Source organism: Malaclemys terrapin, chromosome 16 (assembly GCF_027887155.1).
Source record: "Malaclemys terrapin pileata isolate rMalTer1 chromosome 16, rMalTer1.hap1, whole genome shotgun sequence".
NCBI classification, from domain to species: Eukaryota; Metazoa; Chordata; order Testudines; family Emydidae; genus Malaclemys; species Malaclemys terrapin.
The window spans coordinates 28,665,045-28,683,390 of record NC_071520.1 but is presented as its reverse complement, the minus strand read 5'-3'; the positions used below and the strand labels follow the sequence as shown (position 1 = coordinate 28,683,390).

Genomic DNA, 18,346 nt, shown 5'->3' with positions numbered 1-18,346 from the left:
TACGCTCAATGGCAGCTAAACGTTGTTGATTTTGCCTGATAGCAAGAAATGGCAGGTCGACTGAATCATTACAAACAGGAATCATGGAAATAAAGGGCCGACGTCTTAACTTGTCTGCTGCCGTCTCTGCAAGCCCGTTCAGTTCTGAGAGCCAGGTACTAATGACTGTTGCAGGTGGTTAAAGGAGATGGAATGAACTACCCCGATTATTTTCAGCGTAACTCAAGTAATTGTCCTGGTTACAGTTGCTATAATCAACCCGCTGCACATGGGCAGACGTAACCCCGATAACCCCATGAGATGACTGTGGGAAATCAATTAACCTGAGCACGCTGGTGGGTAATTACAGCGCACTCAGCTCTCGGATGCACTCCTATCCAGAACACGCATCTGCACGCTCAGGCATAGGTTGCCTCCAGCTAGGCTCAGGTCAAACATGTGATGCCAGCTCCTGGCACGTGGCCTCTGAAGCCGGCTCAAGTCTCCATTATCTGCTCAACTGCTGCAAAAAATAATCACCTCCTCTCGTCCATCTCCTAACGACATTCCCCAGCAAAGGGATTCCAGTTCAGAGACACATCACACTGGAAATTGCCTATTCAAGGACCTGGTGGCCTTAAGCAGCTGCGACTTTGCTATCCTGCCTACCCAAGTCTACTGCAGCAGATTCATGCGAGGGGGACGCTAGCGCAGATGATGAAACCCACGTTGTAACTTGCTGTGTCCAGGGACAGACTGTTTTTGGAGGAGAGCGCTCAGGAGAGTTTGCTACCACTAGCCATCAAACTGAGCCCATGCCTTGCTACCTTTTAGGGCCCGATACAAGACCCTCCCATCTGCCTTTTCCTGTGTGGCAGAACAGGGGCTCACATATGCCTCCGACACTGGAAAAAACCACTTCTGCCACTTTTAGAGACAGCAGAGGTTTCTGAGATGTTCCCTACACTTGGAATGGGGAATCTCTCTAGAACGAGTAGGCGCGCTAGCGCTGGAAGGACGCTTAGATGTGCCCAATGCAGCCCTAACGCCTTGCAAGTCTGCAGCGAGATGGAAGGACAGAGAATCCTGCACCTCACCCTTAAGGGAATTATTGTTACCTCCAGCACCCAGCTATTACAGAAACGGATATCACACATCCTTGTTAGTAATGCCTGTGTGGGTCGCCTGGCTGGGGGGGAGAGAAAGATGGCGGCAGAACTAGCTTCAGTTCCATTGCATTCGGTTAGGTGGAAACCAGACTAGGTCTTGGGGAGCGTATGAAAACAGAGAGGTGTTTCTGAAATACGCTCTTCCAGGCGAGGACAATGGCCTGTGTACGTAGAACGAGCCGGTGCCTCTGCCGGCCTACTCCCAAGTCATTTTATTTTGCTCCAAGGGCGCACTTACTTTGGCTTTGATGAGAGTGCAGTGCAAAGAGCTCTTCTCCTGGTCGTAGAGCAGACTGAACTCCAGCGCCCCCAGCGTGGCTAATTAGCAAGAGGGGAGAGGGAAAGGTAAGAGATGGTTTTATTAAGAACAAAACCACTAGAGATATTTCATCCACCCGGCCTAGCGATACCAATATGAAACCCTGGAGGCTCCTAGCACCAAAGGCAGAGCAGCATTAAGGAAGGGAGGGTATCCACACAGTCCAACACGCATTCTGCCATGCCAGTGAGAGCTGACAAGCCGACAATTCCATTTCATGGTAACTCCCGAGGTTCTAAAATTTGTTTTCATTCCACGCTGGAACAAGAAAATATTTTGAACGTTTTCACAAAAGCATGGGGGGTAGGGGGGTGGAAGTAGGGCCGGCTCCAGGCACCAGCCGACCAAGCATGTGCTTGGGGCGGCATCTTGGGGCAGGGCGGCGCTCGATTTTTTATTTTTTATTTTTATTTTTTGGATTCGGCGGCACGGTGCTCCGAGGGGGGGACGGGGGCTTCGGGTGGCATGGTGCTCGGAGGGGGGGCGGGGCTTCGGGCAGCACTCTGCTCGGAGGGAGGGCGGGGGCTTCGGGCGGTGCTCGGAGGGAGGGCGGGGGCTTCGGGTGGCATGGTGCTCGGAGGGGGGGCGGGGCTTCGGGCGGCGCTCGGAGGGAGGGCGGGGGCTTTGGGCAGTGTGGTGCTCGGAGGGGGGGTGGGGCTTCGGGCGGCACTCTGCTCGGAGGGGGGGCAGGGGCTTCGGGCAGTGCTCGGAGGGAGGGCGGGGGCTTCGGGCGGCGTGGTGCTCGGAGGGGGGCCGGGGTTTCGGGCAGCGCTCTGCTCGGAGGGGGGGGGGGCTTTGGGCGGTGCTCGGGGGGGGCGGGGCCAGCCCTGGGTGGAAGAGACCAGGTTTAAAGTCCCTGCTCGCCTGATTCAAAGGAGTTTTTCATCCCAGACCACCCCAATTCAGGCAGAGCAGGGGCTTGAACTGGGTCTCCCAGTGCCCTCACCAAGCATCACAAGAAAAATCTCACTTCATCCAAAGCGTTCAGACCAGCTCTCCATACCATTTGCCTGGCAAGTCTCCTCCCAAAACTCAGCCCAGGCAGAGACACCATTTTAAATTGCTGACCGTGACCTTGGCGCGCTCTCCTAAAAGGACAGCACCGTGGGCTGTAGTCCACGAAAACTTATGCTCTAATAAATTTGTTAGTCTCTAAGGTGCCACAAGTACTCCTGTTCTTTTCGCTCTGCCAAGGGGCATTCCAACATCACAGAGAGCCCAAACCTCTTGGAGTACAGGGCAACCACGTTGCATCACATCACGAAGACTCAACCTACAGCATTATGACACGCGATATATTTAACACCCAGAATTGACTATGAGCACAATTAATTGGGACTGCAAAGGATAGCCTCGAACGACCTGGTCTGCAGGCTTGATCTATTTGTTCCCCTTTGCTCTTGTGACTGCAGGTGAAAAACTGTGTGCACGAATTTAAAGGGCATTTAAAACACTGCAGCCATTATTACACACAGTCACCAACAGGGCCGGCTCCAGGGTTTTGGCCGCCCCAAGCAGCCAAAAAAAAAAAAAAAAAGCCGCTATCGCGATCTGCGGTGGCAATTCGGCGGGAGGTCCTTCGCTCCGAGGCGGAGTGAGGGACCGTCCACCGCATTGCCGTCGAATACCTGGACGTGCCGCCCCTCTCCGGAGCGGCCGCCCCAAGCACCTGCTTGACAAGCTGGTGCCTGGAGCCGGCCCTGGTCACCAACTAACCTACCATCCCAGCATCTCCTGGCCAAATTCACGAGCTACAGTAGTTAGAACGTTATCAGAACAGAGCTATGCAAACATTTACCTGGAACACGGGGAGGGGCCACTGAGAGTTTTAGCCTACTTTTGTGCTCAGCATGCAAACAAGAAAGTGACAGCACAAGCGAGATCTGTTAAAGGCACAAAGCAGCTGTACAATGCAGATCACATCTTTATATGACCTGCTAATGCACTTTAGCCCTGAACTTCAGCAGCTTCTCCCACGTGAACAGAGGCTGCCAATTACCCCAAGTTTCATGTTGTTTCCAGCCTGGGTTCTGCACACTCGTTTCGTTGGGTGCTCACCCAAATTTGACTGAAGAGAGGAAATGTTAGACACGGGCTCCCACTGTACTAAATTTCCTCATGACCACTTTCCTCTCTGCCTAATATTTATGCACTGCCTCGTGGTTCCTAACCACCCTCGTCCTTCTCCCCAGAAAAAGGTCTGAAACCATGAAGTGATGCCTTCTGGGAGTTCCTGATCTTCACTCTTATGGCCGGTAAGCTCATGAATTAGGATTGGGGGGGAGGGGAATCTTAGTGCAGAAGTATTGAAATCACAAGGATCTCTCCTTTATACAGATGGATCTGTCTATTGCATTTCATGCAGCTAAAGAAAAATAAATAGAGGCTTCACCTGAACTTCTTTTCTTATGTGTACAAACGTGGACATGTGCATTTACACACATGCTACATAATGGCATATATTAGAGAGAGTAAAATAAACTAAGGTCCTGGGGCCATAAGTTTAGGCACTTACATAGCGTTAAAAATCTGGGCCCTGATCCTGCAAGCCATGTCGAAATCAATGGGAGTGCCTCTTGAGGAAAGTTTGCAGGATTTAGCTCTAGGTCAGAGCCATAGTCTCCTCTCAGTCTCTGCAAATACTGGGCCTTTAACGGGGCTCTACATTATCAGTTCAGTTTTTGACTTTCCCCTTTTTCAAGTTTTAAAACCAAGTTGCATGGAGTTGCCACTTAGACCCTTGAGCGCCTTCTTAAAAGGATGAATTATTCAACTCAAACGCTGAATTTTTGGAGATGGTTTGTTATTTTCAGTCAGAGCGAAGTGGAGTCACAAAATAGCACAATTCCCTCCCTGATTACTTATTTACCGAGCATTAAAAGCACTTAGTGGATGCCAGGAACATGACATGAGCCTCGGAGGATCAAAGCTGCAGTCACTTAAAAAGGACAGCGTTCCCATTTTTTGCCAAATATAAAACATTCAGGAGTATAAGGCGACATAAAAAATAGAACAGTTTCTCACAAGGTGCACTTTGCAGGGACCCGATGACCTCACATTTATAGTCACATTCCCACAACGCAGCCCTCTGAGCCATCTCCACTCCCCCTCTGAATAAGGGGCACTGAGCACTGATGAAGCCAGAGGGAAAAGCAGGTCCTCAACAATTCAGGATCTGGCCCAAGATTTGTTACTTTTCTTATGTGGCTCAAAACAACCCATCTGTATCAGAGCCGGACGGTATGACACGAGGCTACGTACTTGCTTCATCAGAATCGTAGCTGTTGGCCTCATCCTCTTCGTCGTCCTGAGGCGGCGGGAGTGGACGTGCAGGTGCAGATGGTGCAGGCGGGGCAGCAGCTTGTGTATATGGGGCAGGCTGGCGTATAGCCCTCTCCTCTCTGGCTATAGGCATCGAGTAACCACCGCCACCTCCTCTCTCATCCCTGGGTGCCGCTGCTGAATAGGCCGGGTCTGTCTGGGGAGGGCCCATCGACTGGCTCACTGTGCAAAAGAAAATAGGCATTGAACATAGAGATCCTGATGAGATGGGGTGCAGCACTGGAGACCTGAGCTCCAGGTGAAGAATGAAAGTTGTTCGTGTCCGAAAGTTCAGCTAGGCAGTTTTATCAAGGTTATTGGGTACCTGGGATTTGGATCTGCACAGTTCGTGATCCTACTTGATTTTCATAGATTCAGAGATTCTAAGACCAGAGGGGACTACGGTGATCATCTAGTCTGATTTCCTGGATAACAGGCCAGAGAACTGCCCCCAAAATAATTCCTGTTTGCACTAGAGCAGATCTTTCAGAAAAACATCCAATCTTGATTTAAAACTTGCCAGTGATGGAGAATCCACCACAACACCTGGTAAGCTGCTCCAACGGTTAATGACCCTCACTTATGTTTACGCTTTACTTGCTGTCTGAAATTTGTCTAGCTTCAACTTCCAGCCATTGGATCTTATCAATTTTAAATTCCTCTTCCCTCGGCTTCTCTCACCCACTAGACCAATGCATCTCTAGCTTATTCTATGGACTCCTTCATAAAAGGGAAGGATCTTCTCATGGCTTTTTTATGCTAAAAAGTATTTCCTTTCATCATTTTTAAGTTTGTTGCCCTATACAGATTCACCCACCTACTGCCAGTCTGGCTACCCGCGGGTTTGAAAACCCCCACCCGTAGACTGGTTTTGGTGTGCTTGAGACGAGATGAGCACTGGAATCCTTTCTATGGTGACGGTGACACAGATATAGCAGCGGTTCTGCTGCCACTTCAAACCTGTTGTGATGATTTGATCTGCATAAGTTCATGGAGGATAGGTCCATCAATGGCTGTTAGCCAAGAGGGTCAGGGACACAACTCTATGCTCCAGGTGTCTCTAAGCAACCAACTGCCAGCAGCTCAGAATTGCCCTGTTCTGTTCATTCCCTCTGAAGCATCTGACACTGGCCACCAACAGAAGCCAGACCATTGGTCTGACCCAGCATGCCCACTCTTATGTTCTTATTTGCATAAGCAAATCTGACATTCCACATTCTATGGTACTACACCTCATTTATACAGGTACTTTCCCTCTTAAATTGCTAGGTGGGTGGGGAACCCGTGATGTGCTAAGGAGTTTGGGGGAAACTCTGCTTGGCTTCTGTGCCTTATGTATATTATATCCATGCTTGTGGTGCCAATACCCAAGTGGGCAAGCTTTATGTTTGTTTCCCCCAAGCCTCCATGTGGGTAAAACACAATCTTCTGCTGAAAGCAAACACAAAAACAGGGTAGCAGGGTCTACTGCCTAGAATGCAGGCCTGGGAGTCAGGTGACCTGGCTTCTAATCTGCCCCAGGGCATTTAGGTGCTCAGATACCAAAGGGATGGACGTGGCATAAGGACCAAATTAAACAAAGGGGCTTGAGCATGGCCATGGTGATCAGTCAAGATGGCTGCTTGGCTTACAGCTGATGCAACTAGTAAATTATCAGGGAGGAACATGCATGGTGAGCAAAAAATGAACTTCATCCTGGATTATTTCTTACCCCATTTCGCTCTATGGAAGCCACAAGAACGCATCTATCTGGGGCCCTTTATGCTTCTGCATAATGCCTATGCAAGGGGTTTTGCTTTTTTATCAGGTGATCTCTACATAATGGGCTTCTCCCAGTTTCCTTTGCCCTGGGGTTAAGCCATAAGAGGTGGAGGTGCTACATTTCAACCCAACCTTTTGCTGAGTCAGAATTCCCCAAATACGAGGGGCTCAGTCAAGGAAAATCTGAAAGCTCGGAAACAGAGAGCTGACCCACTTCTACTCTCAGATCTTGGGATGAAAGCCTGAGGGGAATGCGGAAGCACCTTGTTAACGTGAATTAATAGAGGAGATGGAACTGAATGCTTATAATTAACAGCTTGAAAGTCAAATGTGGCACAGCTTGTTTCTCCAGGAAGGGAAGGTGAAAGAAGACATTCATTTTAATCTGAGCTTTTTAATACTACACCGGCAAAATTCTATTCTCAGTTACTTGGGTGCAAATCGGGTTACCCCATCAACATCCGTACTTACTCCAGATTTACACCAGGGCAAAGGAAAGCAGAATTTGGCCTTCTAAGAGGAAATGCAAAACTTTAAATAAATCATAAATTGCAAAATTGCTCAGAAGTGAGTCCCCTGACCTGGCTGTCAATTAACGCTGGCAGAGACTTCGCCATTTAATCCATCATTACAGTGCAGAATGAAAGAAATGGGAGCCACAGAGAGATGAATCAGTAAGGCACACGGACTAAACAAAGGGAGGGAGAGTGATCTACTCCCAATGCCGCCATTAATCCACCTTTTCTAAGCCATTTATCTGGATGGGCATGCTAGTAACCATACCGACAGGTCACTAGCCTTCCCTAGAAGAATTTCTTGCCCTGATGCAGAGAACAGGCCGTTTACAATATGGAAACACCTGAAATGGTGTTTGTTAAATACCAGAGATCAGACGGGCAAGCCTCAGAAGAGACAGTTTAGGTTCTGCTCTGAATGCTATTTTCATTCCAAAATCTCCATGTTTTCCATTAACTCTGTCACCTGCTTTGTCACCCTTTCGAAGCATTTTGACATAAGGGCGGGAACATCTCTTAGAGCAGGAAACTGTGTGACCCAAGAAAGTGCGTTACAGTAGATGGGGACCCATTGAGATTCTTTACCTTGTCTTTCTGGATATCTCCCAGCAGGCCCGGGCTCTTGTTTGCCACCCACTGGAGGAGCTGTGGGATAAAAAGTTATCTTGTCATCTTCAGCAGGCGGCAAAGCCAATGACCCCCTCAAGGGCAGATGATTAGAGCCCCCTTCTTCCCCAGCCCCCATTGGTCCTTGGTAACGGAGTCAAGCAGCCATGAGAGAATGGGGCATGCAACCTCATCCACCTCCTGGCACAGGCCCAGGAAACCAAGACCTACCACAGCCTGTACCAAGCCACCCCTGTGGGAACAGCTAGTTGTTAGAGCAGTGACCCAGGAGTCTTGGCTTCCAGGTCACGGTTTGTGCTCCAGCACTGGTTTGTGGTGAGATACTTGAAAATCCATTACGTGTGTGTGTGTGTGTGTGTGTGTGTGTGTGTGTGTGTGTGTGTGTGTGTGTGTGTGTGTGTGTGTGTGTTATCAGTAGTGCCTTCAAAGCACAGTCCTGCACTCCGGGAAGCCATTCTGCACTATCCCAACGCAAGCCAGCACCTCCGTGGCACAAACAGACCCAGAATACGTAAAAGCAGAACGTGTACCTGGCTGAGTAGCCTGGGCAGCAGAGCTCTGACTAGTCGCTGGAGGGGGCCTGGCAGCTTGAACGGAATTGGCACGTTTTACACCTACAAGGACGAGAGAAGATTAGAGCCGAAACGGGGCATTTAGAATCTGTAGACACGAGCAACTGCAGAGCCATGACAACTGTTCGGTAAGAGACAGAAACATGCCCGTCAGTGAGTGGCATGAGAAAAATAACTGGATCTGGTGTGCGGGTCTCTTGCTAGTCATGTCCGCATGGCTCCATTAATCATCAATGGAGCACCACTGATTGACACCAGCTGAGTGCCTGGCTTTATTTTCAGAGAGGGAAGAGAACCCACCCCTCTCCTAAACTGCCACCATCGCAACAAATTGCATTAGCACAAAGGCCATCCCCTGCTCGGGCATATCCAGGGGGAGTATGCAAGAATTCAATTCAAAGCCCATATCAAAGTTTCCTAAAACAGGGTCCCCGCTTACCGAGCTGGGGATGTATTTGTACACACAGACCCAGATCTGAAAGGTGTTTAGGTGCCTACCTCCCTTTGAAATCAAACAGTTCTGAAAAACTGAGCCATAGCGACCAGTCAGTCACCTAGTACCACAGTCTCCCAACACCTTTCGATACAGACTGAGATGCGAGGAGTAAAGTGCATTGCAAAGCTGGGCCAGTACTATTGACGGGGACAATGAGGCACAGAGCAATTCAGTGACTGGCCTGTGGGTGCCCATTTACAGTGTGGACTGTCCATAGTAGATTCATTTCCCCCAAATGTCCCACCTTTGCTACTACCATTGCAGCCCTATTGGTGGCAGGAAGGGGAGCGGACTAACGTGGGCCAGCGGCTGTTTTAAACTTTGCGTCTAGCCCAGTTCAGAACAGGCTTAGTGACACAATGATCAAATGCACCAGCAGCCCGCAGAGCCCAGTCATACCAGCACTTCAACCGGGGCTAGTAACAGTGGGGAATGTTAGGAGAATAACCTGATGACAGTGTGGTCAAGACAGGGTTAAAACAGAGATTTCTGGTCTCCAACAGCCAGATGAAAGGCAGTGTTACCTAATGACACTACAGGGGATGTGTGGCCCCGTAGATCGAGTGCTGGCAGTGAAGCAATTTGGCTCCACCATTGGCCTGCTGGGTGAGTTTGAGCAAGTCACTTCACCGCTTTGTGCCTCAGTTTCCCCCGCTGTAAAATAGGGATAATGATGCTGACCTCCTTTGGAAAGCACCTGGAGTTCTACCAATGAAAAGTGCTATATCAGAGCCCAGTTTTATTATTATTAGATGCCACTATTTTCCCGGTTCTTCTCTGATATTCTTCGTTTTTGTCAATAACATGCAGTTGACCTCACTCATTTCTTATTGCTGCTGTTTCAATGCTAGTTCCATGCGCAGTTCTTTTAAAACCAGCTGTGCTCAGGAAGCATGGCTTTAATGCGATACCCTATTGCTACATACAGTGAAACTAGCCAATGTACTGCATGAACTTAACATCCATTTATCCACCCAGCGAAACGGCTCACTCCACTTTGTGCTTCTTGTATCCAAAAACGCTGGGCATCAGAGAGAGATGGACGTGAGAATATGGTGAAGGAAATGGATTTTGTGGCCAATGAACAGTGTGGAGTTTATTCCCATAGGGATTGACAGAGGAGGGATTAAGCTATTCACGAAGGGCAGAACCACCATCCCCCAAAAACCAAAGAAAAAGGACTTTGAGCAGGGATGCTCTGTGGGGGTTGGGTGGAGGCAGTCTACTCCCAATCCCCCACTGCCACGGGCACTGATAGATGCTCTCTGGTCACCACTGCACCCCACTGACTGCACAAGTCTCCACAGCTGTGCACATCACAGTTTTCCCCCCTTAAAGGAAAGAAGAGGGTTTTGTCCAACAGAGCCACATATTCTAACAGCCTGCCCTGTGCCCAGCTCCAGGGGTTGCCCCAGCCACCATGACTAAGGCGAAGATTTTGTCACGTATATTTTTAGTAAAAGTCCCAGACAGGTCAAGGGCAATAAAGAAAAAAATCACAGAAGACCTATCCAGGACATTTACTAAAAATATGCATGACAAAATGGGGAGCTGCAGGGTCCCCACACCGCCCGCGGGGAAGGGGAAGGGGAGGGAAGGGCAGCTCAGAGCTGCAGGGTTCCCCCACCTACCGTGGCTCAGAGGGACTGCTGCCGGGAGTTGAGGGGGCCACCCCCACCCGCTGGGAGCCCTGCCTGCAGCAGCTCCCAGAAGCCCTGCTGCCCATGGTAGCTTTGAGCTCCTAGGGGCCCCGCTGCCCACAGTGGCTGGGAGCTGCAGGGTCTCCCAGATGCCCATGGTGGCTCAGAGTTTGGGGGGTCCCCGGTACCCCACAGTTCCCCAGCCGCCACGAGCTGAAGTCACAGAAGTCTCTGGAAGTCACGAAATCCGCAACTTCCGTGACCTCTGCGACAAAATCTTAGCCTTAACCATGACACGGCAGAACTAGGCCCACTCCGGGGCCTTTCAGTCCTGTCAGTCACGGAACCAGGGGTCTGGCTTCGGGCCTAGCCTGAAACATTTCAGAGGAGAGAGGCTGAGGTAATTAAAGCCTCTTGATACGTATTTGACACAGGAAAATCACGCTGTTCACAGAGGGCTGCAGAGCGCAGGGGAGAGGCGTGCTGCAGCCAGACGCCATCCAGAAGGCAGGAAACAAGAGATTTCGCTCAGAGGGGAGAGCAACTGGCTGAGCTCTATTTAGCAGAAATGAAATAAGGAGGAGACCTATGTGGGACACTGGTGTGTGTGGGAAGCATGGAGTAGAGAACAGAAACTGAGTAGGAGCCTTGTCACAAGGTAGAAAGTCTCAAACACCCACTGCTATGAAAACGTCCGTTGATCCCAGAGCCTGACAGGTCTCAGAACTGGTTTCAATCACCTACCGCTTCATTCCTGTGGGTCAGGTAACCTCTGGGTACAAGCTGGCCTCTTGCCCCTCTCCAGCAGCCAGGTGTAAGGAGGGCAGGAAGAGGTGAAGGTGTGGGGCAGTCCCCACAGGGATCAGAGCATAAAAGCTGCCGAGCATCTACACCACTGCCTGGCGCTAACACAGTCACATCAGACACGAACGCAAGTGCCAAGAAGGTGAAGCAGAGTTTTTCAGTCAGCGCTACCAGCAGGGGCTGACCACGCAAAGCCAGATCAGCATGGCCTCTGGGAAGTTATATTTATAGGCAACAGAATAAGGTTCCCTGTCTGTTGCACAGCTGGAGTTATGACCTTACAGGATGTGATAAAACAGGTGCTCCTCTTTGTCACAGAGAGGGAAAAAACTGTGCCCCATAAAACTGAATACAATGGTGGGGCTGCTGCAGCTCATTTTGAACAATGGCCTGGTGGACAAGCAGCCCTAGGACCTAATCCTGCAAGCTGCTGCGAGGTGAAGGGAACTCAGCACCTTGCAAGACCAAGCCCACAACCCATTCACTTCAGACCATGTCTAGTGCCACTATCAATATGTACGTGCACTGAGAATCATTTGAACAGGGCACAGAAAGAGCAAGCCATGCTTCCACCTTTATCTGGTACTGGCCGCTATCAGGGACAATATACTGGACTAGGTGGACCCTGGGTCTGATCCAGCCCGGCAGTTCCTGTGTTCAAGTTATTCTCAGCCACATATTGCCAGAAGTTCAGTTACACTCCACATCCTGAGGGGTGCACTGGGTATTCCAAAGCAATTTTTATCTCCACTTTAAAGTGAGATGCCATACATACAGCTGAGCAAATTATCTGCAACAAATAAGTTATTCCACTAACTCATTTCTTCAGCTCACACACTGTTCATGAGCAGGTCGCAACTAACTCAAAGGCATTCTATTTTCTTTTTCTTTTTTTAAAACAACCCTTTTTTCCCTGATTATTTTTAACCTGGGTAGTGACTAGAGCAAAAAATCCTCAACAAGGATTCACCATTCAAGCTGTGCTGAGTGGGAATAAAGTGAGTCACATAGTATTGTTTCTTCCCCCTGATTGGATGAGTGTGTCAGGAAAGTATCCCTATTCAGGAAAGCATTTCTGCATATGTTTAACTTTAAGCACATGCTTAAGCCCCATTGCTTTCAGAACAGGGAAGGATTTAAGCACTTGTTTAAAGCACGGCTGAGTTGAATTCAGCTGCAAATCTTACTGACAGGACATTTTATGCAGTATTCACTCAGACCTCACTGCATGCGTGCACCGGGGCAAATCTTTATAAAGTTTCCTGATGCTGTCCTTCCAACCTACTGCACCAGGTTAGCCCAGCATGTATGACAATGAACTCTGCTGGTAGACAGATTACAACTGATTCGCTGCAAGTAACTCTAAGATAATAGGAACTACTGCCTCAATCTCCACTGCACATACATATGGATTGGATTAAACAACAGAACTACTGCCAGGCTGCACTGTTAAACAGAGATTATGGTTGATGAAATAAACTGGGGAAGTACAGCTCGAGTCCCCGGAGGGCTCCTGCATGACACGCAAGCTGATAGACACCCTTAATATTCAGCCCACTGTACCTCTATTATTCACAGGAATATGAAATTGAAAGCACAGACTCCATCTGGCATCAGGAAAGGGAATTACATGATTAGTATCTCCAGCAGTTTGCTATTAAGTATTCCTTTTATATCCAAGGAATTAAAGAGAACTTGGATTTTTTCCAGTGGTGTTTAGCTCAGGAAATATATTTGCCAGCTCAACTCCCGGCTGAAAGGCCGTCTCTGAAGTTGCCTGTCAACCTACAACGCCCCCTAGGGAGAATTCTGTCCTTGACAAGCTCTGGCATAAGCTGTCAGTCATCAGTTTTTATCAGAACAATTTACAATAGCTTGGGGCCCATTACATTTTCATGGAACAAGTGACACCGAGTAGAATCAATGCAGCAGCCTTCATCAATGAAGTTTTGAAATTACCGCACGGAGAGTCACGTGCAGCATCAGTGTGTTATGGCTGGGATCATTCGGCATCTATCCGCCTCACCTTGGAAGAGGAGACATGTTTGGGAAACTGTCTGAATTCTCCAAAGGTAACAATTATTTTGCATTTAATCTAGTTTTATAACAATAAAAATGCCGGGTACATAACACCTTCTACCTGGGGATCTCAAAGCACTTTGCAAACACACACACAGCCTCTCAAGCCCACCCTCTGTGGGTTAGGGAGATATCTCCATTTCACAGATACGGACATGGAGAAATGGGGCTAGTTGGGTCTCTAGGTGCTACTGCAATATAGATGTTAGATCAATAATAACAAGTGGCTTGCTCGAGGCACTTGGGGCCTCACTGAAGTCAATAGAAAAACTTTCCATTGACTATAATAGAAGTAGGGTCAGGTCTACAGTGAATCTGCCACAGAGCAGGGAATAGAACAAAACATCACAGTCCTGTATCACAGCATCCTACTTTATATAGCACTCCCTAGATATTTAATATGGTTGGATAGGATTGTGGAAGAAGAGGTTAGCTTTGATATAAGGGCGAAAGAATATACACACACGCTAACATGTATTATACACATTATACATACTCCCTACACATTATACATATATAATTTATATTAAAAACACACACACACACACCTGCACACGCACCAGCATGAGAAAAGCCAAGAGAGATTGACACGTATTCAGCATGGTGGGCCTAACGGAAAGACTGGGTCCCAGGACTCTTTGGGTGTGAAGTCTGGCCCAAGTACTAACTGCAGGAGCTTGGGCAAGCCCCCTGACCTCTGTACCTCAGTTTCCTCATCTGTAGAATTTTGACCTACCTTAAGGTTAAGTACTGAGGATAAATTTAAAAACCCAGCCCATAGGAATTCTGTGGGAGTCTGGCGTAAATAATGACAGCAGGATCTCTCCTCTGCTTGGGCTTAAAAGGAACAGCTCAGACAGACCCAGGCAAACAACGGTGCTATTTCTCTTCAAGGAGGGGGCGAGTGTGCAAGCCCCTCCTACGTAAGCACAGCTCCGTGCAAGCTGATTCACTTCTTGCACGGTTAGTTCTGAACGTAGCTTTTGGTGATTAGTTGTGCCAGTCAATCTCACTCCCACAAACATTCCTGGGTAGCAAAACCCAGCAGGGAGCACTGGCACGGCCAGACCAAATTCAGCTGAGCAGCCCTGGTATCAGTTTGTGGCGTGCTCCCCGTTCTCCCTTACGCTGGGAAAGTGAAGAAGGGAAATAGTGTCAGTGTCGAGGGGGGAAATAAGAAAGAGTAAGTCTTTGTCTTCCCAGCATCAGTGACTGGGACCAGAGCTCCTCTTGGGGGAGGGAGGGACACAGCCTTGTCTCGTGATTCAAATCTGATGAGCTTGAGTGGACACTGGGCTTCAAGCCTCCTGAAGCTGAAGGGAGTGTTGGTCTTGGGCTTGTCCAGAAACCCAGCCACATTCAGAGCCAGATTTATTTGGTCTGCAGCAGCATTCAGTCTGCCAAGTGTGGTGTACTGAGGCTGGTGTTGGTTACTATCACTTTAAGGGGAGGGGAAAGGGGTCCTGCTTGCCGGCTAGGAGAAAGCTCTGGAGGGTCAGTCTGGACAAAGCAGGCTGTTCCCTATAAGTCAGAGAGGCACAACTTACCCCACTTCATTCCAGGCTGGCTCTTTCCAAACGGACACTGATCGCACACTATCCTACACAACCCTATAGCCTGCAGACAGGACCAGGAACCCGCTCCCACCCTTCCACCCTCCACCCTCCCCCTGACCCCCAACCACCCCCACAGTAGACTTTTTGTTGCTTTCTCTCACTTCCAGGGCTCCTGTTGACTTCACTTTCCGCTGCATACTCCCAGTTCTCAGCAACCCTGCCAGCAAACTCGCTGCCACTTGGAGCCATTCTGACCTCAGACGGTTTGCGGCTAGGAGGTGGGTAGCTTCCCCGGCCAGAAGCAGCAGCCGTTGGTTCACTGCCTGAAAGCATAGCAAGAACAGCAGCTGGGAGGTTGGCTTTTCTTGATCACAATGATAAATCCATCCCATCTACATGTATCCCAGTCACTCCCAATGGAACTCTGGGAACGTCGTCAGACCTGGGGGGGTTTTATTGCCCATAACAATCATGTTTAGGAAGCTAACGTTGCTTTGTGGAAGGGCAGCTTCCGGCTTTATCACCTCCTCTGCCGCGAGCACATGTCACAGCAAGGGAGGGAGAGACGGGAAAGGGCAGAGAGGAAAACTGAGGGGAGGGAGAAGAAATGTGCTAGCTTTAGCCACCTAGAGTAGAAGGACAATGGGAATGAAGGATTAGGCCAGAGGGGGTACACAATGGCCTGCTAACAATAGCCAGCTAGCCCTAGCTGGATGATATGGGTTTCTTTGATCAAATTTGTGTGATTCTATCAAGCCACCAAAGCCAGCCAAGAAAACAGGCAGCTGTTAGCAACAGCCCGAGCGAAGGTGGCCGGCAGAGAGCTGGCTTTTGAAGAACAAAATGACACAGGCCTCATTCCGTCTCACAGTGGGGTGAAACACAATGGCATGAAATGTCTGAGACTGGCTGGATTCATCCAATAGAGCCAAGCAGATGGCTTCGCCGCGTCTCTCCAATCGAACCATTTTGTTAGGCAGATCTGGAGAGAAACAACTTCTCAGCAGATTCTAGCGATGCTCGTTGCTACCCCAAGTGAAGCCTGTCATCTCTAGCTAAGGGCCGCAGTCCCGCTCCTTAGCATGCAGTTTGCTTTACGCTTTGGGCCAGCTGGGGGAAGCGGGAGCTCAATCAATTGAGTTGCTCCTGCTTATGCCAGCTGTGAATCTGGCACGTCAGCTGTTTGCACCAAACCACAATTACAGGCATAAATGCACAAAATACATTGTTTGACAGCAATGCATTGGGACAAAATACATGCAAGGACACGTGACCAAGCCCGGGGAGTGTTCTAAAGAGGCGTATGTATGACTGGGTATTTTGCAATACTCAGGGTATGTTACACCATGCAGGGACACTAACGGGTCCTACTGAGCAATGGCTTATCCTCAGCTCAGCTGCTCGGGGGAGGCTTGTAAGAGTGGATGCTTGGGAGACAGACGGGGAAATGCCTTTGGGAGGTCGGGCTCTACGCACAGGGGCCATAGGGCTAAGCTGAAACCCATGCTGGAGACCTTTCCCTTTATGTTAACGTCTCATGCTCACTAACGAAATGACAGCCTTACTGTGCCCTTTAAGAGACAACCACAATCGCTGTCTTTGTCTTTATTTACATTCATCTGGTGCCAGCGGTTTGAATAGATAAATTACAGCCACGTTGGTTAGTGATTCTGGTCTCCTGTTGTTGATAAATTGCAACCCCTGGCTGGAATGCAAAAGGTCTCAGACTTACCTGGCATCTTCAGCACAAGCCAGGTATAAATCTTTCTTACGACATAAATGGTATCTTTACCCTTGGATGAATTCTCAGGGTCACCGCACACCAGGAGAGTGTGTATAGTAACAGGTGGGGGGGGCGGCTATGTAAGTGTAGAGGAGTTAATGTGGGGAAAAAACGTGCCTCTCACACCAGGAGCCTTGTCTCTGCAGAACAGCCGGGATATATACAAAAGGCAGCCTTGGGAAAGTCATTGGCACACTAAGAGGGCGCTGATAACCAGGAGCAGCTTGGTTAAATAGTGATAAACGGTCACACGCAATAATGGTTTAAAGGTCGATTAAGACCCTGCCGACGTTGGGGGCAGAAATGTGCAAGCAGCAGCCATATTTAAATAGGGTGACTGTCCCCAGCTGCTGTCCCCAGTCATTGTCCATAGGAAAGATTTTGAGGCATGGTTGGGCTGTGGGCTAGTGTGCTGCTTAAACCAGCTGCATGCTCAGAACCCCTCCCCACCCGCAGGTCTGCTCTCAGTGGGTGAAATCCACCCCTGGGCAGAGGTCCCAGCAAAAGGCCTCAGCCTCAGATTGTGGCGGCCTCCGGTGTTGGGTGTCAAGGCAACCAAAAATCAGAGGCTGGGGGGACTTGAGCGGTGCGTGAGTGCTGCGCTAGCCGTCCGCATCGAGATGAGTTTTGCTCAGTATGGAGAAGAGTCTAAAGGCCTGGTTTTCATTCGGGCCTCGAACCCGCACCACCATCTGAGCTGAGTGGGAGCAGCAGGTGCTCGTTACCTGTGACAGTCAGGCCAGGAAACATTCAGCCCTGTCATAAACAGGTGAGACTCCTAAGCAAGTGCACCTGCTTACCTCCAGGCCCAAGCTTTCCCCGAGCCAAATCAACCCCCCCAGAGTCAACTGCATGCGTCAGTGCTGGGAGCGGAGAGTGCACGGAAAGCTGTGATGTTGCTCAGGATGTTGCCTGGCCAGATTTCCTGAGCGAAAGCTGGGGGCGGCGGCAGCTGGCCTCTCTCTGCTTTCCATTCAGAGAAACTTTAATGCGTTCAGCATCTGAATTCCCGTTCAGGCTTGGACTGAGGCACCTGAAGGCGCATTGACAATGGGACGTGTCACAGCCACCAGGGGGTGTTCTCTGGCCCATCAAGAACCAGCAGAGCCATTGTACAGAACCCAGATCCTCCCTGCATTAGTCGCTGCTCTCAGCCAAGCTAGCAAATCTTTACCTGCTTCTGGCCTCTGTCTCGTCCCCTTCCTTCCCCTGTAGGCAGCAGGACTCTCTTCTTCAGAACTATAGCCACGTTCAGAATCGTGGCTGGGGTCCCGGGATTTGACTAAACAAACAAAAACAGACTTGGATTAAAACAGACACAAAACCCAAAAGCAAACTGCAACGCCGTGCAAATCAACAGGCTAGTGTGTATATGCACTGCTGCCTTCTACTGGATGGAAACAGAATTGCTCAAGTGTAGGTCATAAGCCCTATATTGCTAATGGCAAATGGAGATTCTCCTTTAGTGCATGTGGCAGGGCCTGTGGTGTTGGAGTCGGAGCGCTATTCTGCTATCACTGTGTAATTCTGAGTGGCCACTGTGTGCTAAAGAGGGATAGTTGTAAAGCCCTAGGTAGCCATGGCTTTGTCAGAGTGTTATGTATGCACTTGGAAATTAAACATGGCTTCGCTAACTAATCATCAAAACTTCCAAGCTATTGAAGGCAGTTGGGCATCTGCCCCAGCAAATTCTGGCTCTGGAATAAATTGAGGGAGGAAATCCTT

At 49.4% G+C, this 18,346-nt stretch overlaps 1 protein-coding gene across 5 annotated transcripts in view; it reads right to left on the bottom strand.

Moving 5' to 3' along the window:
- Positions 1-18,346, bottom strand: part of RPH3A (rabphilin 3A) — a 118,697-nt gene that overhangs the window by 22,351 nt on the left and 78,000 nt on the right. For all 5 annotated transcript variants that reach the window (XM_054006821.1, XM_054006819.1, XM_054006820.1 and 2 more), the window contains 6 exons: positions 17,796-17,903; positions 15,000-15,161; positions 8,222-8,305; positions 7,650-7,709; positions 4,729-4,971; positions 1,387-1,466 (listed from right to left, as the gene is read on the bottom strand). In XM_054006821.1, the coding sequence (XP_053862796.1) occupies positions 1,387-1,466; positions 4,729-4,971; positions 7,650-7,709; positions 8,222-8,305; positions 15,000-15,161; positions 17,796-17,903 (737 nt within the window). The remainder of the gene's footprint in view (positions 1-1,386; positions 1,467-4,728; positions 4,972-7,649; positions 7,710-8,221; positions 8,306-14,999; positions 15,162-17,795; positions 17,904-18,346) is intronic.